The sequence below is a fragment of the Lampetra planeri genome, chromosome 22 (genome assembly GCF_965212315.1).
Source record: "Lampetra planeri chromosome 22, kcLamPlan1.2.h2, whole genome shotgun sequence".
NCBI lineage: Eukaryota > Metazoa > Chordata > Hyperoartia > Petromyzontiformes > Petromyzontidae > Lampetra > Lampetra planeri.
Window position 1 is genome coordinate 6,075,979 of NC_136128.1, and position 16,216 is coordinate 6,092,194.

At 49.4% G+C, this 16,216-nt stretch overlaps 1 protein-coding gene across 4 annotated transcripts in view; it reads left to right on the forward strand.

Moving 5' to 3' along the window:
- PLEC (plectin) overlaps positions 1-16,216 on the forward strand; it is a 175,788-nt gene that overhangs the window by 134,832 nt on the left and 24,740 nt on the right. For all 4 annotated transcript variants that reach the window (XM_078604279.1, XM_078604280.1, XM_078604278.1 and 1 more), the window contains exons 12-25: positions 600-693; positions 3,446-3,600; positions 4,034-4,223; positions 5,654-5,782; positions 6,825-6,902; positions 7,756-7,917; positions 8,277-8,381; positions 8,992-9,087; positions 9,843-9,968; positions 10,182-10,334; positions 11,180-11,334; positions 12,530-12,656; positions 13,977-14,160; positions 14,933-15,093. In XM_078604279.1, the coding sequence (XP_078460405.1) occupies positions 600-693; positions 3,446-3,600; positions 4,034-4,223; positions 5,654-5,782; positions 6,825-6,902; positions 7,756-7,917; positions 8,277-8,381; positions 8,992-9,087; positions 9,843-9,968; positions 10,182-10,334; positions 11,180-11,334; positions 12,530-12,656; positions 13,977-14,160; positions 14,933-15,093 (1,915 nt within the window). The remainder of the gene's footprint in view (positions 1-599; positions 694-3,445; positions 3,601-4,033; positions 4,224-5,653; positions 5,783-6,824; positions 6,903-7,755; positions 7,918-8,276; positions 8,382-8,991; positions 9,088-9,842; positions 9,969-10,181; positions 10,335-11,179; positions 11,335-12,529; positions 12,657-13,976; positions 14,161-14,932; positions 15,094-16,216) is intronic.

Here is a 16,216-nt window from a genome sequence, read left to right on the forward strand (position 1 = left end):
TAACTTCGTGAGGGGCAAGGCTGAACGTTGCACATTTGCCGCCCCCGCAGAAAAGCTAGGCCAAAGCCACACGAGACAGCCATGTCTGGCCTCTCACACAAAGCAACGTTCACACATACAGTGGTACCCCGGAGATCGAACTTAATTCGTTCCAGAAGGCCATTCGAACACCGATTTGTTCGAGTTCTGGTGCGTTCGATCTCCAAGGTTCTACTGTGCTCGATATGGTGCTACGTGGTTCATGAAGTCAATGATGGGGATTCTTTGCGTGCGTGCGCTCGTGATTATCGGCACTTGTGGGGCGGTGCGGTAGTGTAGCGGTTAGCGCGCTGCGCTGTGAAGCCGGCTACCCGGGGTTCGATTCCCGCTCATGGACAACACCAGTGACGGTTGTCTTAACCGGTTCTGGGCCTGCCATAGGTGAACTCAGCCTCAAACGCGTACCTAGTGCGGTGTGTAAACATCGCCACTAGGGAGACAAAGGCGGCCGGGCATGGTGCCGTACCGGTCTTCATAGGTGCTCGCTAAAAACAGCACTTGCTCCTACAGTCTGTTAAGGCTACACGGTGGATCTTTGTTGTTTTCAACACTGAACGCAGGCTGGACATGCTGCAGAGAGTCGCCGGCAAGATACAGAAGGACGCCTTGGTCTGTGAAGATCGCCTCAATCAGTCCAGCAGCATGCTTCAAATGGTACATCACAACATATTCGCTTGCACGTGTTACAAATTATCCTTGTAGCATGGCATTTTAACACACTTTCAATTTAACACAAATTAACACAACGTAACATGGCTTTCTTTTATGGGCCTAGGTCAAAGGTTATAGGTGTTTACATAGGTCATTATAAATAATAACACCGTCTCCTTGATTATACTCACGATAATGAGCCCTTACTCAGCTCTGTACAATGCCGATTATTTCTCACATTGGCCTGCCGGAGTATCTTTTTAATTTGATAATTGCCACATTTGTAAACTTTGTTCATGCATGTGTTGTGACCGAAATATTATGACTGATGCACTTATCCAGTCATCGTCTTTATGTTAATTTTGTTGGAGATGTTCATTGCTGTGAGATATTCACACGGATTGTTGCAAAATTCCGATTCGCACAGCGTCCTTTTATGTTTCCATTTGTTTACACACGGCACCTCGGAAACCTCCAAGATCATCGCTCACACATTTCTGGGACATTACACGTGGGTGCGATTGCACGCGTGTGTACACACGTGCAGAGAAGGGAAGTGCGGCGGTTAGCGCGCCTCGCTACGAACCCGACGGCCCGAGTTCGATTCCCCGCTCACGGCCAACCCCAGTGACGGTTATCTGAATCGATCACGGGCTTCCCCAAGGTTGACTTAGTTTAAAAGTGAGTACCTGCTACAATGTGTAAACATTGCCAAAGGCGGGGCCCACGTGGTACTGGCCACCCAAGTCCACCTGTGCCGTGTCGGTCTTCATAGGTGCTCGCGAACAGCACTAGTCCCAAGAGTTTAAGGCTAAAGGAGGGGATATTCGTATTGTTTAGAGAGTGTCGGTGCAGTGGTTAGCACATCGCGCTACAACCACAGTTAACTGCTTTCGATCACTGGCCACGAAAGTAGTTGGAATACGAGTCTGGACCTCCACTGGGTAAACTTGGCCTAAAACGAGTAAATGGGGTAGTGCATTCTAGATTTGAAGCTTTCGTGACTGCAATGATTCATACTCTTAGTTCTTTCGGTAAAGTCACGTAGGTAAAAAATGAAATTAAAATTAATAAAAAACAATAAAATCACGACGTTTCGGAGGCAACACAAGCTTCCGTCTTTAGGTGAAACTGTCACAGCAAAAAAATGTAATTTCATTTTTTACCTATGTGACTTTACCGAAAGAACTAAGAGTATGGGGTAGTGCAGTCAACATCAACAGTGGGACAAAGTCCCCACGGTGTTCACTGCACCACCCTCTCCTGTGCCATGCCGCCCTTAATGTGTTCGCTCACCAACGGTACTTCCTTAACGGCCTGTAAGGAATGCTCGTTTTTTTTGTCGTTGATTATGCAGTAAATGGTAATTGCTGTGGAGACCATTAAACTGCCTACAAATGGAAATACGGCAGTGATAGTTCACTTGTTTACCCTCGGGCTCAAATAGAGACTCAAAGAGTTACGACCCGGGTGTCCCCGGCACATCGGACTGAACTAAAGAGCCACCTTTGTTCGCGTGTTTTTTATGCAATCCCTGACTTTTGGCACTCGCACAAGGGCACATTTAGGAGTCAGCACATAGCACACTGGCACTAGCACACGATGCAGGCACAACAGTTGAACAAATCTGGCATTGTGCGATTACGTTCGCACAAATACTCGAGTAACAATTGTCGGATTCACGTTGTTGTTCCGAGTGATTTTGGGCTCACTTTCACAGCGAAAGCTATTCGACACCGCAGACATGATCATCAGTGGTGGATATCTTAACACTTTCCCGTTTCGAGACGTCTGCAACTTGAAGGGTGGAGGGTCCCGTTCACTGCCGAATCTCGGAACGTGCAAGCGGTTAGCGTGAACTTTATTTAGATAGGCGTAGCGCGGCTGTTTTTAAAGACATTGTACTCCCCACAGAGAACTGTAGCGACACGACCACACTCTACGATAGCTGGCGCCACACTGTGCCACACGCCCTTCCGCATGGCCTTTTACTTACGATTCCCTCCACAGAAAGGAATCGGAATAAAAACTGACGCCGTACTCGTAGGCCGTCAAGTACTCGTACGTCATCAGAATAGGAAAGGGTTAACAGGTCCTGAGTCTCACCATTGGTACCTTATTTGCCAGTAAAAAATATGATAATTGTTTTTTTACCCTTTAATCTGGCAACAAAACTGACACCTTTTTTTTTATCAGAGTTATGTTTTTTGTTTGCATTATGACTGCAGGTATTATGGTCTATGCAAACATGACTCCTCGTAAAAAAGGTGTCAGTTTTGTTGCCAGATTAAAGGGTAAAAAAACTATTATCAGGTCCTGAGTCTCTTCCCTAAGTTGACACAACCTTTAATGGACATACTCTTTGGTTCTTTCGGGTAAAGTCACATAGATAGAAAATGAATAGATCACGACGTTTCGATCGCAACACAAGCAACCGTCATCAGGTGAAACAAACACAGCAGGAGAACTGCTGACGTAGGAGAAAGAGCTGCTGCAACAGCAGTCACGGAAGCTTCAAATCTTTAATTGACACTTTGGTGATAAAAGGCGTGGTGCTGGCCACACCATCCCCTCGAGCGCCATTACCCACCTTAATATGTTTTCGTCAACAGCGCTTTCCCTCACAATCCATACAGCTATAAGGGGGGTGGTGGTGGTGGGGTGATCCGTGGCCTTTGTTACCGCACACCTTGTCCTGTGGCTTCTGCTGCCCTCTCTCGCTCGCTCACGCCGTGCGCTCGCACTCTGCGCGCAGGACATTCGGGCGCTGGAGAACCACCGGGCTCCGCAGCACGAGGCCGACATCGAGCGGGCACTCAACGAGTGCGACGCCATGATCCGCGAGCTCTTCATCGACGTGCAGACGCTCAAGGATGGCCGCTTCTTCCAGGCCGAGCTCATGTACCGAAGGTTCGCTTTACGCGCTCGCGCACGATGCGGGGGCAAGGGCGACGCGACGACTGGCGCTGTTGCTCCACGAAGAGGAAGTGACGTCGCCACCACGGCGCTTCGTACCAGGCTAGGCGAACGTTGAGGCCATGTCAAGTGCGCTCCCCACACATATCCACATTTCTCTCCACATTTAGAATCATGCGTTTGTAGTGTTTGACTGCTAGAAATTTCCACGTGATAAGCCACTTCGTTGAGCTATCATTTATGGCCAGGTCTCTTCTGTCGCTTCTGAGCGTTAAAAGGCCTATATAGTTCATTGGACCTTACCTAGAAAAAGAAAAAAAGTTTAGTTTAAGTTTAGTTCATGACTGACAAAGGGCTGCAATTCTAACAATTCGGATACGTGTACCATGCTTGCCGAATGCTGATGCCGATGCGCTGCCGTCCACAGAGTCTTCCAGCTGCACGAGCGCTTTGTGTCCATCCGCTCCGAGTACAAAACCACGGTGGGCGCTTCCAACATGGGCTCGGAGGTGATCAGCGTGAAGGTGCCGACGATCCAGGTGACCTCGCCCCGACCTCAGGACGACTCCAACATGAAATACGTGCGCGACCTGCTCGCGTGGGTGGAGGAGCACCAGGTGAGGTGGGACGAGGTGGACAGAGGCTGCCCACCTGGCACGATCACGTCACACACAAATGAACCGCAGTGCCACAAACGCACCACACAATACCCTGCGTCATTTTTCTTACCATCTCATTCGTATTATTTCGAGTGTTTCACATCCTGCTTGTACTATATTGAACTCTCCGTTCGCCCACATGCAATGCAAGATGAGTGCATAAGTTGGCTATACTGTCGTGAATTGTATAATTGGTGCAGGAATCCTGATATGTGCTTTATCTCGTTACATGGCCACCACCCAACCAAATGATGAGCTCAGGCATTTAACACTTAATCTATTAAAATCGATGTCATATATCTGGAAGGTTGTCAGGGTTATGTGGTGGCGAGATGTTAACTACCTCGCCTGGTTATACAGGAGTCATGGGTACATGGCTTCGATCCCAACTTTGATGCCTGTATATTTGGAGTTTGCATGTTCTCCCCGTGTTCGCTAGGATTTTTCTCCAGGTCCTCTGGCTTTTCTCTCCTCATTTAGAAACATGCTTGTGAAGTATTTGGCTGCTATACATTTCAATGCGATAAGCCACTTTATTGTGGCCAGGTCGATTCTGAAAAAGAGCTTTTTAGCTCAGTGGGCCTTACCTGGTCAAATAAATAAAATCAATAATGTTTAGTTTGTGACTCACGTAGAAGTAAAAACAATTTTTAGCATAACAGAAGACTTGATGCAAGTGGTAATGAGAAGGAAACTTGTTTGATCATGGAACTGTAAGAAGAGCAAGACCCTGTAGAGAATGGCTGGGTGACATAAGAGATTGCTGCCAGGTCGAGACCTGGCAGCCCTTTAATTGGTGGAAGCCCACCACCAGGACCATCACTGCCCACTACTACCATCACCACTAGCACAACGTTCCGTTTGCGTGGGAGGCGTCACCCACCACCATCGCCGTCGTTGCTCATCACTACCACCACTCGCATTAACATCAGCTGCCCCTCCCATGCTGCTCCACCTGAGCTACGCCCATGTTAAGCCTTTATAAACAGTTTGCCTTTAGAGGCTAACCCCCTTTTCCTGATGACGACCGCTTGTGTTGCGATCGTAATGTCGTGGTTTAAATTTAAAAAACATTCTATCTTCGTGACTTTACCGAAAGTACCAAAGAATATGAATTCCTGCAGTCACAAAAGTTCTAAGTCAAAATATAGCCTCAGTATGTTGGCACAGGATAGAGGGAAGTGGAAGCAAGTGACAAAAATGCAGTGGGCACCTACGGGCTTTCTGCCCATGGAGTTTGATCGATTGATTGATAGTTTAGTTCCTGACACACTTCTCAAGGCTCTGAAAGAGCTTCCCCAAACCGTAAAGTAGCCATCGTAATGAAGATAATACGTTTTTTTTTTAATCTGAACTAAAGAGGTGTGCTCTGTTCGTTTGCGTCGCAGGCTCAGATTGAAAAGGCCGAGTGGGGCACTGACTTGCCCAGTGTGGAGGGCAACCTTGAGAAACATCGCGAATTCAACCGCACCATTGAAGACTTCCGCTCCAGCATCAACGAAGCCAAGGCCGGCGAGGTAACTGCCTCCCCGGCGGCGCTCACTCACTCGTTGTTTTTGCAAAAAAGTTGCGTCGTCCGTTATCTCATTTATTATTTGAACTAATACATTAGAAGGTCGCACTCATTACACACAAAGTGCTTGTGGCGAATGAACCACGATACCCAGCTGAACTCGTTCCGGAGCATAAATGCAAAGCCCGGTCATCCTCGCAGCAGCGGCTTTTGGCTAGTCGTTGAACAAACACGGTCACTGCATTGCACGTTTTCAGATACTCTTCTGCGGCCATCTGGAATGCTCTTCTTTCCGATATTAGGAAGCCTCTGGAGTTATGCACTTTTAAATCCAGATAAAAAAACTAATTTTTTTAGAAGTGCTTTTTGTGTTTAGTTTGTCACCCTTCCCCCGCACCTCCGATTATCACGGTTAGATATGTACGGTACAAAAGAAGTTCAATATACATACAATTGTATTATTCGTTAATGAATTAATATTTTGATTACATGAAAATTTTAACATATACATTTAATAATTTTTTTGATCATGTATGTACGTGATTAGCATAATTAATGTGCATATCAAACGATGTGCATTTTGTGTCATGCATTTGATTGATTTTACAGTTTTACAAAACGGTTCACAGCTATCTTTTGTCTATAAAGTACAGGGCGGTGTTGCGGCCCGGAGGTAGCGCATTCGCCGCCGCTTGTAGCAGAGGTGCACAGTTGGAATCCGGCTGCCGCCCTGGTTAATACTGTGGGTGTATTACCCAAATAATAAGGGAAGTTAAAGAACACGTGACGTCATTAGCAAGAGTAGGCCGCTGTGTGCCGGCGTCATGGTTCCAAATTTGCCACATTTGACAACTGCTGGCAAATTACTCAAATGGGAACTGTATATAGACACTGTCGCCCCCCCCCCACCCCAACTTACGAAACCTTGGCAGGACCCTCTTGAAAAAGAGTCATGATACTTGGTGAGGCTTTCCGGGGTAAGAAAGCGTAGTGAATAATAATACGTGTAGCCATCTGTTTAATTTGTAACCGTTTTCCTTTTGCAGTCTAAGATATCACCAGCAAACAGAGGGAATTATGCCGATTACTTCGGAAGACTGGAACTGCAGTATACTCGCTTACTGGTGACTATGAACACACCTCATCACACTGAACGAATCCCACTGCTCTGTGCAGTTCAACGGGTACTTGCCTACATTTTTGCAGCAATTAAAATCAACGCTTTTTTTTTGCTGATTTCCAAAAACAATATTTTGACAGTGTGGCACATAGAGACAATAATATCCGTGTCCAGAAAAAGAAGCACAGTCTGTTCACCTACAACGCGTGGTTTTTCATAACGCGAATTGGATATAACGCGATCGAGTGCACAGAACTACGTCGCGTGAGTAGGCTGCCTCGGCGTAGCATCGCACAGGGCACTGGGATGCTGCTGGATGCTTCTAGATGCTAGCCACGCGCCTCCGTCGTTGTTCAGCCTGCTGACACTTTTCATGTGTTATTGCGGACTGTGCTTTACCCTATATTATATATCATTTATTACAACGCGATTTTTCCATAACACGGTGTTCTTCAGGAACGCATCTACTGCCGCGTTATATGAGACATACCTGTCAACCCATACGGTATATCTGTATTCTTGTACAGGGAAATTGGGGTTTCAGGTCCATCCAGCATACAGCCGTTTCAATATGGGCAATATATTTGTTTGTTTATCCCTTGTGATGGGACTTTGTATGATTTATAAGGGCAGTTTGTAACCCAAGTTGTCAATAGCCATGGGGGCAGAGCATACCGAGCGTGCAGAACATGTCGCGGAGAACATGCAAACTACAAATACACATTAGGCGTCAGGGCCGGGATCGAACCCACGACCTCTTGCGTACCAGGCGAGGGAAGTGGACATCTCACAGCCCCCGAGATGCTCACATCCGTGTGTCCGGAGCGAACTGAGCGTTTTGCTCGCCGCCCGTCCAGAACATGTCGAGGAGCCGCCTGCGTCACCTGGAGAGCCTCCACGCCTTCGTGGTCCGCGCCACCAAGGAGCTCATGTGGCTCAACGACCGCGAGGAGGAGGAGGTGAACTACGACTGGAGCGAGCGCAACCCCAACATGAGCGTCAAGAAGGAGCAGCACGCTGTGAGTACACCGGCAGTCCCGCTCGATTTGCGGCAGGCCACGTGGGGGTAACGGCGACCCGCGGCTCCGGAGCCTCTTCAAGGGACCGCTTCGTGACGTCACTCGCGAAGGGCCGCCGTCTCGTTGTCGTCGCGTGCACTGCGGCTCTTGAAATATCGCGTTGTTTTTGTTACCGAATTCGAACAAAAAAATTGGCCTTTCCTGTTACTCTGGTTGCCGACCACCTCCCCATCCACCCCGGTGTAGGGGAAAAGCCACCGCTTGTTGTTTGCTGTGTGTGGCTGTGAGGCGAGGCAGGAGGCCCGGTAACGCAAGTCTCTCCCCACCCTCCCCAACCTCCCCCCACCCCGACTATGCAGGTGCTGATGAAGGAGCTGGAGCAGAAGGAGTCGATCATCAACGGCATTCAGGACAGCGGGGAGCAGCTTCTGGCCAGCAACCACCCAGCTCGTCAGACCATTGAGGTGAGGGTGTGGCGGGCCGGCAGTCTAGTGCAGCGTATGCGTTGTTATTGTTGTGTTACGTGTAAAAGTGAGCGAATCAACTCACAGCTGCAGCCCGAGCGTGGTGATGCACACCTGTAACCCACTGCTTTGGGATAAAGGAGATACCGTGGGGGGGAAATGTTAACTACTTCTCTAGGTATACAGGAGGTCATGGGTTTGATCCTGATCTTGACCCGTGATCACGTGGATTTTTCTCCGGGTTCTCCAGTTTTTCCCTCCACATTTAGAATCAACGTGCGTTTGGAGTATTTGGCTGCTATAAATTTCCACTTGATGAGCCACTTCGTTGAGCTATCACTTGTGGCCCAGTCGCTTATGAAAAAGAGCTACGTAGCTCAGTGGGCCCCACCGACCACCGTACAACAATAACTTTTTTAAAGAAGTATCTGGAACACTTCTGCCGAACGCTTGCCACGGCCTTCGCGGATTATCAGTGGCCCGTCGACAACACGGTTGGAGACTCTTGCAAAAGCTGAAAGGGTGAATAATTTGGAGGCGCCAAACGTACAAACCGCAGCTGTGCACAGCTCTGCATGCATTAACGCCGCTCGCGCGCTGTCTTCCGCAGTCCTACCTGGCTGCCATGCAGACCCAGTGGAACTGGATCCTGCAGATCTGCTGCTGCATCGAGACGCACATCAAGGAGAACACGGCCTACTTCCAGGTACAGTGACCCAGCCCACAGTGGCCCAGCCCACAGCAACCCAGCCCACAGTGTCCCAGCTCACAGTGGCCCAGCCCACGGTGACCCAGCCCACGGTGACCCAGCCCACAGTGACCCAGCCCACAGTGACCCAGCCCACAGTGGCCCAGCTTGGCCCAGCCCACAGTGACCCAGCCCACAGTGACCCAGCCCACAGTGACCCAGCCCACAGTGGCCCAACCCACAGTGACCCAGCCCACAGTGACCCAGCCCACAGTGGCCCAGCCCACAGTGACCCAGCCCACAGTGACCCAGCCCACGGTGGCCCAGCCCACGGTGGCCCAGCCCACGGTGGCCCAGCCCACGGTGACCCAGCCCACAGTGGCCCAGCCCACGGTGACCCAGCCCACAGTGTCCCAACTCTGCATTGTACACCATCAGCAGGGGGTAACTCCCATCTGCTAGACTAACCTACATAATATGAGTTCTCATTGATATTGACTTAAGTACATCACGGTTGGTCGATGATAATGATAATGTAACTTTTTTTGTTATCAATTTGTTGGTTCATCTGCTGATGATGACAAAGCTAAGGATGTTGTTAACGCTGTTGCTGCTGTTTGTAATGACGGTATTGTGGTTGGTGGTGGCTAAGATGACAACAACAACAACGTCATTGATGCCGGTGATGTTGCCACTGCTTTGTGGATGACGTAGCTGATGCCGTTCACGGTCCTGCCCTTTTCTCGTGCCGCTGTAACGCTTGGCACTTTTAGTTCTTCAAAGAGTCAAAGGATGTGGAGGAGGGCCTCAAGAGCCTGCAGGAGACTATCCGCCGCAAGTACACGTGCGACAAGGCCAGCAGTCTCACACGGCTGGAGGACATCGTCCAGGACTCGATGGTGAGTGTCGACGCGTCGACCGGGACTCTCGTTGTTGCAGGTCCGAGACGTCGGACATCGCTCTGAAGAAACGCCCGCGGCACGACCCGAACACGCAACGGAGAGCCGTGCAGCACGACCGCTAGAACCTACGCAGCCGTGGTGTGTCCGTTCGTCCACTCTGGCGGCCTGTGACCTTGTCACCCATCACCCACCCACCCCCAACGCGCGCAGGATGAGAAAGAGCAGCTGCTGGAGTACAAGCGCCTGGTCTCGGGGTTGGTGAGCCGCGCCAAGACGATCGTTCAGCTGAAGCCGCGGAGTCCCGAGAACCGCGTGTGGAGCACCCTGCCCGTGAAGGCCATCTGCGACTTCAAGCAGCAGGAGGTGAGGCCCCATCGGCGCCGCCGTAGCCACCGCCGTCACCGTAGCCGCCGTGCGCAGTGGCGGCGAGACGCGCCTCGGTGACCCTGGGCGGGGTTTGACAGTGGGGATAATGGATGGGCCAAGTATAGCGCAGATTTGCCAGGAAGGATTTTATGGATGAACGTGGCCCAATGTCGATTTCTTCTCTGAGATTGGATTTTAAGTAGAGGTCACAATGGCGGGCCCTATATGGAACATCCAGAGCAAATTGATGAAGGGGGTTTAGTCCGTTTAGCGTTTCATTAGTAGCTGATGTGTAAGCAGCATAGCAGCAGTCACAAAGTGGTAGAATGATAGCTCCAACAATTTGCAGGCACGATCTAATTCCCAGTCAGTCTCCCATCCAAGTACCGTCCAGGCACAATCCTGCTCAACTTTTGAGATCGGACGAGATTGGGGGCACATTCAGGGTGGTCGAGTCTTACATGCGACGAAGAAGATCCCTGACTATAATCTTCCGCTAAGCTTAGGGGCCACAACCTTGAACCGCATCGACTGCACAAACCATGGCAGATGTAGAAATGGAAATTTTTTAACTATCTGGTGCGTGACTGTGGTCACCCAGAACAGATCACGGAACACATAAAAACTCATTTGCCGATTCACAAAATACGAAGGAGGCATCATCACAGCGATTTTCTCCACTACTTCTGACTCAGTTATCTGGCTCAACCACCTCAATGTGCAATTATAGTTATTTCCCTACATGAACATCAACCATGAGCGGAAGAATAAATCATCGACAATCGTCCATTACCTGTATCATTAAAGTACGCGTGTATCCATGCCCTTATCCTAATGTGTAGATTACCATCTACAAGAATGACGAGTGTGTGATGGAGGACAATGCCCAGTGCACCAAGTGGAAGATCATCAATCCCATCGGCAACGAGGCCCTGGTGCCGTCCGTGTGCTTCCTCATCGCCCCTCCAAACAAGGACGCCATCGAGCTCGCCACCCGGTAAGGGAACTCTCGCGCAGCGATCACCGGGAACGCCGCAACATCCCACCGTGTCCGTCCGGTGCTCGCTGAGCTGCATTGGTTTCTGGTTGCCGAAGGAATCCGTTGTCAGGTCGTGCTCACGACACAGACGGAGTGCTTGCCACGTTTGTACAACAATACCCTTCTGAGCATAAACCACAACATGAACTCCGGTCAGCGGCTTTTGGCTCGCCATCGAAAATAGACGGCATCGCTTGCTTTCAGATACACTTCTACGGCTATCTGGAACGTTCTTCCTTCCGATTGAAAACGAATTTCCTTAGAAACTGATTTTTGTGTTTAGTTTGTTGTCCTTCCCCCACGCCTCCGTTTAGCGCGATTGGCTGCGTACGGTGCGAAAGAAGTTCAACGTACACACATACAACACGGGACCGCTGTGTTGACGCATTCACCGTGTTGGTAGATTTACAAGACGAGCCACAGCACTGTGACTGGCCATGCAAGCCAAACTATGGACTATACAGTAAACCACTGTAGCCTGTGCTCCTTCAACGGAAGAGGAGGAATAGTAAAACTACACAAACTCTCTCCTAAGGCCCTCTCGTGGCTAGTAGACCTTGGCTTTGAAACGACAAAAAAATTCTTTTTTTTACCAGGTAAGGCCTGCTGAGCTATGAAGCTATTTTCAGAAGCGACCTGGCCACAAATCATAGCTCAACCAAGTGGCTTCTTCAAGTGTAAATTTATAGCAGCCTAATACTCCAAACTCACGTTTCTTAATGTGGAGGTAAAAACCGGAGGACCCGGAGAAAAATCTACGTCACCACGGGGAGAACATGCAAACTCCAAATATACAGGGGTCATGGTCGGGATTAAACCCATGACCTCCTGTGCACCAGGCGAGGAGAAGAGAACCACTTCAGTTGTATTTCACAGTTTTACAGCGGTCGGGGGTAGAACTTAAACTGCCTCGTTTTACGAAGCGCGTATAGAATCTCCTATACGAGGTCCGCAAAGCCCTTCACGCCATATCCTGCCGCACACAGCTTAATTAGCACGCAAACAGCGCAATGGTCAGATGTTTGCCTCTCTATCTCAGTCACCTTTGCAGCTTACCTCAAAATTCCGCCTCGCCCCAGATTCTGCCTAACTCCAGTCAGGCTTTGTGACGTTTTTTTTTTTACCGAATGTTAATTTCATTCACCTTTTGCAGAATGGACCAGAGCTATCAGAACACCATGACCTTGTGGCACCAGCTGCACGTGAATATGAAGAGCGTCATCTCCTACCTCTACCTCACCAAGGACATTGAGTGCATTCGCAGTTGGACTGTGACAACGGTGAGAGCACGCACGAGCCAACACTGGCATTGTTACAATTGGTTGAGGAGCAATTCATAGATACATTTGCGTTAAATAATAATGATATAAGAAGCATCACACCGTGTATTGCAATGAATGATATCAAAATCATGCAATGAATGTTTGCACAGATTATAGCACGATGATAGACTCATACAACTTTAGTTTATTCCATGCACAGATGAATTGATTTGTCACTTGAATTGTTACAATTGATCAAATTGCCGTGGGATGATCCATCGCATTCTGAGTTGCGTTGCGTTCTACAAAACAGGTTTTTTATTTACGCTCGCCATCCATCTCCACTCGAAGGTTGTTCCTTCTCATCTGCTGCTCCTGTGTCTGAAATTACCCTTCATTTGCAGTTCACATTTATAACTCTCAAAGGTTAAATCTGGACCAATGGCTCATGTCATCCAACACATTTTTTCTCTTCCCTGAGATTTGTATGTTCCACATGCTATTACATTGGCCATATCCCTAACAGTATCTGATACTTTATCTGGCTGGGTGGCACTCTGGTGAGAGCACTTGACTCACACATTTGAGGACTACAAGTTCAAAGCCAGCGGTCAAATAAATTAAGTATGGTCTCTTCTCCTGTAACGCGGTAGTTGCGTCTTTGAAGAGCGTGGCGTTATAATAAATCATGTATAATGTAGGGTAAAGCATAGTCCGCGATTACACATGAAATGCATACGCAGGCTGAACAACGACTGAGGCACGTGGGTAGCATCTAGAAGCATCCAGCAGCATCCCACCTTATTGTGTGATGCTACGCCGAGGCAGCTGTACGACCGCTTATTCCTACTCGCGCGACGTAGTTTCTGTTCACTCAATCATGTTATATGCAATTCAAATCCACGTTATAAAAAATGTGTTCCAGAATACATTCATCGCGTTATATACAATTCGCGTTGGGACAACAACACACGTTACAGGAGAACAGGCTGTACCGCTCTGTGACAAGTCAACATTCGTTGTCCGTGGAGACCCTCTGATCCTCGTCATGTTAATGTGGAATTTCACAACTGCGAGGGCCACTAAAGAAGACAAGCGCCACCCCATTGCTCATGTTCCTTGCTACAAATTGAATGAATGAAACCTGTGAATTCTAACCGGCACCTCACTGGGACGGAAGAATTGCCAAGAGGTCGCGGCTTCCATCCACGCGAATTTGTAAAACCTCTGTTTTGTTCGTGTTGTGGGTTTAATAAAAAAAAATCTAACAAATCCTGACCCCCTGCTGCACGACCGCCCTGTCTGTTGACACCACCGCCGCCACGCTGCCGCTTGCAGTTCAAGACGATGCCTCCGGATCAGTACGAGTCGGTGATGAAGAACCTGGAGGTGCACTATGAGGACTTCCTGGAGGACAGCCGCGACTCGCAGCTCTTCTCCAGCACGGACCGCATGACGCTGGAGAGGGACATGAGCTCCTGCAAGCAGTACTTCGACCAGCTGCTCATCACCCTCGAGAGAGGTAGCGTTGAGCAACCACTCTATTGGGGGTTGTTTTTCTTTTTTGGGGGGGTGGGGGGGGGCGTTGTTGCTGTAACAGCGGCGTGTTGTAATACGGCGCGGTGTCCCGACGTTTCGTCTGTGCGCGCCGGGGGGGCTTCTTTGGGGAGCTGGTAAGCACGCGGAGCGAAAACGACGGGGACATCGTGCCGGCAGAACAACGCGCAGTGTGAGGTGGAGCATCTTCTTAAAACGCTGACGAGGGGGGCTGTGGCCACGTGGTGTGAAGATGTTAAAACGATGCCGAGATGGCGTCGCTGAGAACATTGTGTTCGAATCTGTCAGGGTCAAATTCTAATATTACCCGCAAATTCCTCAATCAGTATTACACATCGCGACCATCGGCAGACTTAACGCTCTTGCAAATGAGACTGTCCTGTGCTCTTGAGTAAAAACAAAAATAAACTTGAACAGAATAGGTTTAACACGTAAGCTTTCGCGACCAATATTATCCATAATAAAGGTTTATTTTTGGTTAGATCGCGTGAATATAAACGTGTCGTTAACCCACCACCACCCAACACAGCCAATTGGTACTATTTGTCTCACGTTAAACAAAACATGCTAATTAGTTACCGTTTCAGCACACCGGTGTGTTGGTGAGTGAAACCACAACGTGTTCAACGGAATACACCGGAACTTCCACATCTCGTTCAGCAAACTCTCACCCTGAGCCCCACCGAGGCAAGACGAAAGTGACCTCTGTCTCCCGCGGCGTTTTCCTCTGCTTTCAGAGGAGCGCGACGAGAGCATCTGCAGCACTCTCCTGGTGCAGCTGCAGACCATCAGGCGGCGGCTGGAGGCCTCGGAGGACCGCATGATCCGGAACATCCGCTCCCCGCTCGAGCAGCCCGACCCCGTGCAGGAGAGCTCGCAGAGAATCATGGAGCACGAGGTGCGCCCATAGCGACACGCTCTCGTAGCGACACGCCCGTAGCGACACGCTCTCATAGCGACACGCTCTCGTAGCGACACGCTCTCATAGCGACACGCTCTCGTAGCGACACGCTCTCGTGGCGACACGCTCTCGTAGCGACACACTCGTAGCGACACGCTCTCGTAGCGACACGCTCTCATAGCGACACGCTCTCGTAGCGACACGCTCGTAACGACACGCTCTCGTAGCGACACGCTCTTGTAGCGACACGCTCTCGTGGCGACACGCTCTCGTAGCGACACGCTCGTAACGACACACTCTCGTAGCGACACGCTCTCGTGCCCGCGCAGCAGCAACACGGGGCTCGGTTTGATTCCTTCGACTTGGGAGATTTGTTTTGCGCCTTCTCCCCACGATTCTGCGTGGGTTTCTTCAGCGTTCCGTGGTTTATTCGTGCGACCCTTTGTTGTACTGGCACAAAAAAAGGTCCCGTAGATGTAACTGCTCAGCCCGAGCTATTCATGGTTTGATGCTTGCATTGCCTGTGTACCGTTTGCCTTTTGGCGTTCTCTACTTTAACACTGGTGAGACAAGGCCATAAAGAAAGCTGTCTCTAGTGCAGGCCAATCAATTTCAAGGACAATGCCCATATATTATAAGGGCGTATTTGTTTGCATGTTTTGCCACAAGTACGTGTGGTTAATGCAGACTCGATTCCATGCAGTAGGCGTCTATTTGGTGTTTGAACATCTTAACACCTGCGTTATTGCCAGAACAGGTAAAGCTCATGAAACATTTATAACGTAACATTTCTTGTCCAAGCATCCCGATACTGGACAAAAAATGACCGCCTGAAAATGACTCAATTGGGACGATAGATAGCAACATTACCCCGGCCTGCGGTACCCTGCTGCCAAGTAAACAAGCAGAATAATAATAACAGTTAACATCCTACTTCTGCATGTGAGCTCCACCAGCTGGCAAGGAGAATCTCTCACAATGTTGAAAGAGGGGAGAGCTACATGTACACGCATTGTCCCGAGCGGTGTATTACTATTATTGTTATAATCGTCATGATTACGCATCTGACAAACACCCTTCGATGTCGCGAGAACACTTTTATACATTTCCCAGGGATGCA